The 10,859-nt window shown below is 37.0% G+C and overlaps 1 protein-coding gene across 4 annotated transcripts in view; it reads left to right on the top strand.

Annotated features, from left to right (window-relative positions):
• Window positions 1–10,859, top strand: part of LOC107704305 (transcription factor Dp-2-like) — a 73,636-nt gene that overhangs the window by 21,879 nt on the left and 40,898 nt on the right. For 2 of the 4 annotated variants that reach the window (XM_016507192.1, XM_016507194.1), the window contains exon 3: window positions 2,798–2,858. The exons of 1 other annotated variant lie outside the window; for it this stretch is intronic. In XM_016507192.1, coding sequence (XP_016362678.1) covers window positions 2,798–2,858 — 61 coding nt within the window. Of the gene's footprint in view, window positions 1–2,797; window positions 2,859–7,083; window positions 7,148–10,859 lie in introns of those variants that run through there. One more of the 4 variants, XM_016507195.1, reaches the window with a different exon arrangement.

The raw sequence follows: 10,859 nt of genomic DNA, 5'->3' as shown, positions 1-10,859 counted from the left end.
ACAATTTATAGTCTTTTCTACGCCCGTGTTTTGTTCTCACAGACACCCGGTAGCAAGTAACAAAATAACATTAAATTCCGGCAAGAAGAAAAAGTCCTTTTTGCAAAATCTTAGACATGTATTTACAAATCAAGTATAATGGCTTCAGAAGTAACACAGAATAATTCGCACAATCGAAAAAAAAAAAAAAAAATCTCGGATTTGGATCGGCCCTCTCTGACCGATACCCTATCTGAGAAAAATGGCACTATCGGAGCCGATACCCGATATGAATATCGGATCGGCGCAACCCTAGACTTAACAACCGCATGTACTGAACAAAATTATTAACGCCACACTTTTGTTTTTGCCCCCATTTTTCATGAGCTGAACTCAAAAGGCAAAAAATGTGCTTCATTAAAAAAAAAAAAAAAAAAAAACCTGTTTGTTTTTTAAATTGTAATACTTTAAATTGAATTTTTTTTCTCTTTGGATGCAAGTTTGTAATTTGAAAAACTCAAACTACATCAGTTTGTCTTATTGTAAAGCAAGCAGAGCATTTCACACAAAGATGTTTGTTGGATTTAAAAGATAAAACAATAGATATAATGTGCTGTTCAAAATGAAAACAAAAGTATTGACACGTAGTCGTAAAGCGTGGATCTGGTTTATTATTAATGTGATAAACTACACAAGGTTACTCTGCTAGACACCTGTGGGAAGAACTGATTTCATCCAGTAAAATAAGTTGTTAGAAAAGTGAAGTTAGTTGAGAACATGCCTAACATCATTTGTTTGCAGATGCCACGTGGTTTGATCGTTTATTCAATGTAATGACATGCATTATTGTGTAATTTAAGGATTCAGATTAGGGCTGGGTATCGATTCAGATGTTCCAATTCAATTCGATTTCGATTTTCAAGCTCTCAATTTGATTCGATTTCGATTTTCGATTCGGTGTTCGATTTCAATTCGATTTTTGATTTCAATTCTCGATTCGATTTGACTATATGAATGAATATAGATTTAATACAAATCCTATATTTATAAAAAATGAACAGTGAACATAAGATTACAAATGGTTCATTAATAGGAGATTAAGAGCCACAAACTTGTATATTAAACACTTTTTATTTTAGGTACACTTGGGTACAGTAAACAAACTGTTTTGGTCCCCATTGACTTCCATATATTTTTCTCCATACTATGGAAGTCAAGTCAATAGGGCCCATCATCTGTTTGGCATATAGCTTTGTTCTTGTCCACAGTATCTTTGTCATCGTGCTTGCGAAATCTAAAATGCTTCCATACCTCTTGACTTCTTATGTGAAGGCAGGGCTCTATGCTTACTTTTCTTTTTAAAAAATGTTAAATAATTTAGGAGCACGTTCAAAATTTTAGGAGCACCTTCTAAACAATGGAAATAAATATTGAAAAAAATCGATTCGTGGCCTTCGAGAATCGATATTGAATCGACCACATTTTAAAAAACGATATATCGAAAAATCTATTTTTTTGCCCAGCCCTAATTCAGATACTTTTATTCAGAATTTTGAACAGAATATCTGTTAAGTTTGGCTATTGTCAACCCATAACAATATAATACATATGTCATGATTCAGTTGATCACAATCATAATTAGATGTGAGAGTAGGAGTGTGCGATAATGACAAAAAATGATATCTCTATATTTTCTGGAGTTTTGTCTATCGATAATCAGAAGGTATTTTGCTTAGTGTGTTATTGTGCTGGTATTTCGACAGGTTTAGGACTTCCGTGGACTTCCAAAGCGTTTGGTGTTCTTCATATTCTGTTGATTAGTTTGCAGGAGTAACCGAAAGTAACTTTTCCAATAAGTTTAAATTGAGTTTTACCTTTTATGGGCATTTTTACCTTTATGAGGCCATTTTTTCTAATCTAATTAAATGTATGCATCATCTTTTGTGTCAAATTCTTATATTTAATCAATAAGTTCAAATAGTAAGACACTACAGGGCTGTTAACAGTCAAATGAAATCAGTATCAACAACATTTGTGTTTGCAATGCAGAGGTGGCACAGAAGCTGCATCTGAAGTTACATTTAGATGCATTTACAGCGACTATTTAATGCAGGACATGAATGTAGTTTACCTGCAGTTACAAATGCATTAATCATGTTTAAAAAACAAAAAAAACAAAACGTTGAATAGGCTACTGATATTTGAAATGATTTGGGGGAGAAAAGGGAAAATATACTTTAAATATAAACCTAAAATTGCCAGTAGGTGGTGGCAAATCACTGCACGAGTGAGTCATTGAGTCATTCATTCAACCGATTCGTGCAAACGACTGATTGATTCAATTCTAAAAGTATTTTAATAGACTAAATCACACAGTGAAAGTGTGAACTTGCGCAGTAGTCTAACCTACATCTCATAGTGTATGCGGGCACACGCTGGGTGTGTTTTTGTTTGGTTTTTGCGGTATACTAAATGTCAAATTGCATATAATTTAAACAGCAATTACGATATTTTCATAGACGATATATATCGCACACCCCTATGTGAGAGACACTGTCATTCATTCATTGAACTTGGGAATTTATGCACATGTATGCATATTATTAAGTGATAATAATAAATGATCATGTTTTTTGTTTTGCTTAAAACGTGCTTTCTTTCTTGCAAGTAAATTACTACTAGGTTTGATATTTTGCTACCAAATACAATGGCATTCAAACATTTGACTTAACTATCCATATACTTTCTGGAGCCACTGTATATTGCAAACTAATATTTCAGTTCATTTGAACTCTTCCCTACTTTCTTCTCCACTCAGGTTGGCGCAGCAGCTCTGTGTGGAGATCTGAAGGCTTTTCTGAACCAAAACCTCTCCAAAGGTAAAATTAATATATATTTTTTTGCAGACAAATTTGTGTGAAGCATAAGTTCAGAAATGAACAAGTTAATGAATTATCTTAGTACAAGCGCAGGTTCATTCAGAGTGCAGTAAACCCTTTACTTACGCTTTCATTTTTCAGTTTGGCAGTAAAATAAATTACAGGCAATTACTGGCAGGCAGTAAACTTTTATGTACTACCTACCGTTGTCTTGAAACCGCTGCATTCAAAGTGAAAAGGAGGGGTCCGGGCATTGAACAATAGACATTCAAGAAATAATTACTTGTCTAATTGCACCACACAGACAAGTGTTAAGTGACTGATTGAGACTCGAACCCTTTCTCGTGTTGTAGGTTTCATTATGTCATGTGACAGCAAATTAACAGTGACTCCTAAAATATATTTGATAGCTCCTATTACCATAATAAAGCTTGTTTAATTAAATGTTGAGACTTTCCCTTAGTGCTAACTGTATGAATACTGTGAAATATTTATTTTTATTTTTCCAGTTAACCATAATCTTAACTTAATTCAATGTTGATTCGTAAAATCCGAAGATTCATTTTATAATCTGTTCCTTTTCGATAAATGCATAGAAAATGTGGCTCTTCCCTATGAATTGTATCAGTGCTCATCTGGTCACTGCATCATATAATCAACAAGAACTATCAACATATGAATCAAACTCTGAGACTGCTGTTGGTTTCTTTTTCAAGCATAATTTTATTATATCTATCTGTGTTAACAGAACAGTGAAATTGGTCCATAAATTCTGTCTTGCCTTGCCTGAATTTAAGTTAAATTTATGCTTTTATTTACATCTAAAAATGATCAACATCCACACACATATTGTATACACAGAAGCTCACCACACATACACAAGAACCAATGAGGTTTGTTCTAGCGTGTGATGCATGCAAGAGCTTGTGTTTACAATAGAGATGCACAATATTGAATTTTTGCCAATATCTGATATGCCAATATTTTTCAACTCATTTTAGCCGATGCCGACACCGATATGTTTCCTTTTGTTTGGAAACAATACCAAGTCTCTCCTGTGCAGAGATTATAAACAGATTATTTCTCATTTTGGTTCGTTAACACAAATTAAATCAAGAATAGTGAATCTTTTTTAATAATGAGAATACATTGAAAGCTTTGAAAATAACTATAGATCAGTCACTGCATTTTTATTTAGACAGATGCATTTGAAACCTTAACATTTTAATTGCAGATTTAGCATTTGTAGATAGATGGTCTAAAGCAAAAGAGCTGTAAAAATTCTAAAAATCTTTTAGAACTCCTTGTATTTAAGTTTTCATAATCCATTTGAAAAAAATATACATATTACACATGAATAAATCTGTATACAGAAAATTATTTAATTTACAAGTGTCATGTTTGTGGTTTTTATTCATGTAAGCTATAGATTCTGACCTACAAATCAAAACAGACTCATGATTTTATGACATCAAATACTGCCTTATATAATCAGAAACACAATCTTAAAGGGGTCATATGATGCAATTTCAATTTTTCCTTTCTCTTTGGAGTGTTACAAGCTCTTGGTGCATAAAGAAGATCTGTAAAGTTGCAAAGACTAAAGTCTCAAATCCAAAGAGATATGAGCTTTGTAAAAATCGACGTGTTTCAGAAAGGCGGGGCATAGAGGAGAAACAATAATGTACAGTATGTGGAAAATAATGTGTTTTTTAACCTTAAACTGCATAAACACATTTCATTACACCAAATACACAAAATAATGTTCTTTTTAGCAACATCATATGACCCCTTTAATGTTATTTATGTATTTTACCTTCATTTTACCTACATAAATAAAATGGCCAGTGGTTCTCAATTCCAGTCCTCGCGACCCCCCGCTCTGCACATTTTGTATGTTTCTCTTATCACTTCAGATGTTTGTTCTATTTGACTGTAAGTGCCCTGCGAAGTGGACATCACAGGATATTCTGCCATGATTCAAGTTTGAAGACAGTGTATATGTTCCATTCAGAGGGCATTAAAGTGTGAGACGTGAATTTAAATTGTATTTATTTACAGAGGTATATTATGTCACAATTCTCTAGTAAGTTTCGGCTGTGTGTGAAGAAGCTGCGGGCTGTTGCGTAGCGCACATCTGTAGATGAGTGTTCCGAAGTGAAGTAAACTTCAGTGGATTTCGCGTGCTGAGGGAGTAGGGAGCAAAGAACACTGTGTAGGGACCCTGTCAATCGGAACACAGTTCATGCATGGCGCTCTCTTCTAACGAGCTGATGATCTGAATCAGGTATGTTAAATAAGAGAGACATGAAAAATATGCAGAATTGAGAACCACTGCCCATCGGCAATCGTCCATTGTGACCCCAGACCGCGATTTTAACTGAGGGGGACCCAAACAAGAAAACAGTCACTACATTTTCATGTGCCCCAGTAATGTGATTATTTCTAATAATCAGAGCATTAAGATGTTTACATGACCTCTAAACTCCATGCGATTTTTATTATTCTATTTGTTTGCTAATAATTGTGGTTATTTTTTTCTGTTATTAATTACATTGCCCATTTCAATATTTTCGACCGTCAGTATACTGCGCTACTCATGTTGTGCAAAATTGTCGAATTTCTTCAGCACCTCAAAAATCTGAAGCCTTCTTTGCTGCCATGTTTACAAATCTGTGTATCACAATAGGAGCCTTTACATGCCATCCTTATATGACACAAGCACTTGTGCACTTTGGTCAGAGTGGAATAAATGCGAGTGTTTACTTGTATATTTATATACACTTACTTGTATAAATATATTAATTCAGTTCTACCGGTCTTATGGCACAAGCTCAGTGCATACTTGTTTCTTTATTAATTCTTTCTATAGGGTGAATGTACAGCAATAAACTGTATTTTCCAGAATATAAGTCATATTTTATGCATTTAACATGATTTATTTTATTAATGTCTGTTTATTTTTTACATCTTAATGTAATAAGAAATGCAAATTATACTCCGATGCTGTGTTTTTCACTCTAAGAAACGCAATTTTGACCCTGTGTGACTTATGGTGCAACTTATGGTACTCTTCAGCTGCCCATTAATACAACTGATGTTACAGTAAGAAGCGTTTTTGTTGGAGAGTGGGAAGACAACAATTTGTTTAACATCAGTCAAGTCTTTTCAAGTCAGTGTGTGATTGAACACTTTTTAATTGTCATTGGCACTCATCCAGGTGTGAGTTTCCAGTGTCGCTCGGATGGCAAATAAAACTCGTGCACATATCCAGTTGTGCTTTCCACCAGTGCTACCGGTCTTACAGCGCAAGCTCAGCGTGACAACATGTGTTCAGGCCGCTCCATTGTGCAGCCACACATCTATTCAGTTCTCCTGCTCTCTGGGGCTTTCCACTGCTCTCAGATCAGTCCAGGCCAGAGTAATCGCCCACCTGCTCTTTGAGCGGCCCGCAGGAGCTGTGAGAAAGCCGGCGTCTGTGCACGTACGGAGGGAGGAAGTTCTGCAGCAGGCGTGCACACGCTTTCACTGAATGTGGCCGCTGTGAGCACATTTCCCACTCGGCACGGATGAAAGTCCGAGCGCGGGTGGGTGGACTCCCTCTGCTTTCGCTCGGCAATGCCTTGCCAGCCTCTCAAGTTTCCACTGAATGGTAACAAAAGGGACACACAGGGAGAGAGAGGAACACCAGGTCCCAGCCTGCCTTGGAAACATGCTCACCACTCTTCTTCAGGTAAATTCTGCATCCCTACTTTTTTTTCGTTCTGACGCTCTCTTTGTTGCGCGCATTCAGGGATTGTGTCGGAGCAGCTGGGAAGGCTGCACGTGAGCGCGGGTGGGTGGACTCCCTCTGCTTTCGCTCGGCAATGCCTTGCCAGCCTCTCAAGTTTCCACTGAATGGTAACAAAAGGGACACACAGGGAGAGAGAGGAACACCAGGTCCCAGCCTGCCTTGGAAACATGCTCACCACTCTTCTTCAGGTAAATTCTGCATCCCTACTTTTTTTTCGTTCTGACGCTCTCTTTGGTTGAGGCATTCAGGGATTGTGTCGGAGCAGCTGGGAAGGCTGCACGTGTGTCGGGACGGCATGCTGAGAGGAACACACTCTCTCTCTTTCTCTTTCTTTGGGTCACTGTGGAAGTTCCTCCACGGCTCTGTGTTTAGGTGGAGGGGTGAAGCGGACGTCCCATTCTGTGTGTGGGACTAGAACTTGAACTTTTTTATTAGGAAAGGAATAGTTAAAGGTGAAGTATGGAAGTGCTTGTCGTGCCGCTTCATAAACAAACAGGTAAACAGGAAGGTACAAACTTATTTGGTATAATTTTATAATAACGTTTCAAATAGGTTTATAAAGAGGTGTTTTTTTTCCCTTCTACACTCTTAAAAGTAAAGGTTCTTTATTTGCATCGGTGGTTCCAAAAAGAGCCTTTAACATCAATGGAACCTTTCAAATGCACTAAATGTTCTTCAGCATGCAAAAAGGTTCTTTAATTTTTTTTTAAATGTTCTTCACAATAATAATAAAATGTTCTTTTAAGAACCGTTTGGGAGCCCAAAAATGGTAGCTTTATTTTTAAGAGTGTAATGTGATTCCAGAGAGCAAATATGTGCTTAAGCGAGTGTTTTTGTTGCTGCAGAGCTGGGTTGTTGTGTTTGGTCGTTGGTGAGAGTCTCTCTGATGTTTCTCAGGCACTGATGTGGTTTCGAGTCGTGTTGAGCAGGTGCTGGAGTCTGTTTGGGCTGCCCCAGGAAGTAACTGTGTTTTTTCCTCCTGTTGTCTTGGCCCTTGTGTAGCAGTGTTTTCTTTTTGATGTCTTCGTTATGCACTTGCATTTATCTGTGTGTATCAGGCATTTGTGTGACACTGAGCATGCTGTGTGTGTGGTTTATGATATAGCGCACACATTGTGCTCAATATTTGTGTGTGTGTGTGTCCCGGGCCGCTGCTCAGCTGTATTCTAATGTGGCTTTGCTCATTGTTGCTGTAAAGAGCGTGTGGCACTGAGGCATTCCTGCTCTGAGGCCTCGCACAAAACCCCTTCAGACTGCAGCCAGTCCTGCTGCTGTACGCTCACCATCTGGAGCAGATTGTGAAGATTCATTCAGACTACACTGACACTTTCCTACCTTTCAGTATGAAACACTTAACTGTTTTTGAAATTTTACAGAAAGGTTACCCAAAAAATTACATTCTGTCCATTCTCACAGTCATTTATGACTGACTTCCACAGAACACAGTAGGAATTACTGAACCACTCTTTTCCATAAATGAAAGCTGTCAAGCTCCAAAAAAAGAGTAAAAATCATAAAATAAGTCATCTGAATACGTGTTTGAGGAACAATTAAATTTGTTGCCGGCGCCAGTGCAGCTTCTAAAAAGAGATCGACCGATATTGATTTTGTTTTTTTAACCAATACCAGGGTTGCCCACACATTGGTTTATTTATGGCAGCCTGCCACAATATCAACACTGACCGCCACAATTTTCCAAAATTTTCCAAAAGACTTCACGTTTCAAAATCAAAATGCGGCACGGATGTTTTTATGTAAATGTATCTGAAGGTTTGAAGACTAATTGTCGTCAGAAAAGTTTTGATGTCATTTTCATTTCATCTTTCCTATAATGCCTGATAAAGTAGCGTTTATGAGAGCAGCGCTGTTTTGATTACAGCCATTACCAGGGAAACTGCTATTTCTGCCGCTCCTAAAGCGCCTCCTGCTGGCAGAGAATGAATGTGCATTTTCAATAAGCCCGTCTGCTGTTTTATATTTACATTATATACATATATATTTCCCCCGGGGGAAGTGCCGCCACACATAGAGTGTAAGACTGTGGGAAACACTGCAATACCGATTATTTGATAACCGATATGAAGAACCGATATTTATTTATTTTTTGGTCACAGTGATAAAAACAGCACTGAACTGAACAAACTGTTTATATGCGAGATAATAAAATTTTTTAACAATGGTTATATAGCAAATATTGATGTAATTTAGGGAGTTTTGAATGAGTGGATCTTGTTAAAAGCTACAGTACATATGGTGGCCATGCTGGGACATCCCTGAGCATGAACCCGGTGAGTGATTGGGACTATACGAGACTATAATTATGAGCATAGACAGCAGAGAGAGAATTAAATAAAGTGGTTTTATTTCCAACATGAACGCATTCAAGGCTGTTTTATTTAATTCATATAAAGTTATATCTCTGGGACAAGACTTAATGGGTTACGTGAGCGTGTTTGTCTCTATTTCTTGGCGTCAAGCTTAAACTACCTATAGAGCGTTTATGTAAAACATCTCATTTGTGCATTAATGGCTGTTATGTTAAATAACGTTTATTAATTCAAGCAAGTTTCTTTACCTGTGAACAGTTGTAATGGCAGTCTTGTATGGCGTTATTTTAATGACAAATGTCGAGAGCGCATAATTGTAGCGCGAAAGCACATTAATATAATGCGCTCGCGTGAATCTCGCCGCTCGCGCGCGGATTTCCTTTGCTCTCGCACAAAACCGGACGCGCTCGCTCAGATACGCTGCTCTCGCCCGGAGAGAGTGTGCGCACTTAAAATGTGTCTCTCCTCTCACTCAGACTGTGTCCTGTGCACTCTCAAATCTCTCTGTGCTCATGCGCTATAGATATTAATTATTTTCGCACCTGAATCGTTACTCTTTTGATTTAAGACAGAACTATTTAGATATGGGTCAGATGCACTATTCCCTAAACCTATACTTAAGATTTGGAGACCCAAAGATTATAACACTATAATGAATTTTTCATATTTGCCATAACATTACTACATTATATTCTATAGGTTTAATGCATTTGCAGACAATGTAATTACATGTAACTGTCATATAACTGTATATTCACTGTTTGAGGAGAGTGCCATTGAATGTGTAGCTAATATTGTGTATTTTCATGAAAAAAAAATCAGAACTGAAAACAAACACTGTACAAATTGCTCAGAGACCAACCAGTTGGACAGAGGTTATATGTACAAATCATCCAAGCACCCAATTCCTAGCCATTTCTATAGGCTACATTTCATTGACATTGCTAAATATTATTAAACTGAAAAGAAATCCAGAACTCTCTCAAGAAGATCCATCTTTGATTGTCAAAAGAATTCCAGGTTCAGTTCACTCAGCCAATTAGATTTCACGTAGTATTTTCATCGGTCAGTTGTGGAGGTCTGATTGGTTTAAGCTTTATTTATATAGCACCTTTTAAAACAGTGTATGCAGAGTAGCCTACTTTACACAGAGATGCATATGTGCATTCGCAGAAAAGATCAAAATACAAACATAAAAGAGATATAGTAAAACAAAGTAGCTACAATAACCAGTTTATGTTAAAACAAAAACACAGCAAAAATACAAACGTATTGTCGGCACACTGATGTAACTGCTCCATAAAAATAATTTATTTCTGCAACGTTTCGACCATCAGGTCTTCGTCAGGCACCTTATATGGAGCAGTTACATCAGTGTGCGGACAATATGTTTGTATTTTTGCTATAGTTTGACTGTTTTTGCCCTGCACCTGAGCCCTGTGTGGGTTTGTGCTGATTGGTTAAAGCTTTATTTATATAGTACCTTTTAAAACAGTGTATACAAAGTAGCCTACTTTACAGAGAGATGCATAAGTGCATTTGCAGAAAAGATCAAAATACAAACATAAAAGAGATATAGTAAAACAAAGTAGCTACAATAACCAGTTTATGTTAAAACAAAAATACAATAAAAAATCAAGGAAAGGCCCTGCACAAATCTGTTTTGAGACTACTTTTTAAAAGTGCATAATTATAACTTTTGACAACGTTAAATTCCGGTGCGAAAATAATATCTATAGCGCATGAGCACAGAGAGATTTGAGAGTGCACAGTAGGGGTCGACCGATTATCGGCCTGGCCGATATTAGGCATTTTTATGATTATCGGTATCGGTCATTTTCAAAACCGATTCGCCGATAAAATAACTTAATTTTGAAACTT

Source organism: Sinocyclocheilus anshuiensis, unplaced genomic scaffold (genome assembly GCF_001515605.1).
Source record: "Sinocyclocheilus anshuiensis isolate Anshui unplaced genomic scaffold, SAMN03320099.WGS_v1.1 scaffold1493, whole genome shotgun sequence".
NCBI classification, from domain to species: Eukaryota; Metazoa; Chordata; class Actinopteri; order Cypriniformes; family Cyprinidae; genus Sinocyclocheilus; species Sinocyclocheilus anshuiensis.
The sequence above is the reverse complement of the archived record's forward strand: the minus strand, read 5'-3'. Positions and strand labels throughout refer to the sequence as shown.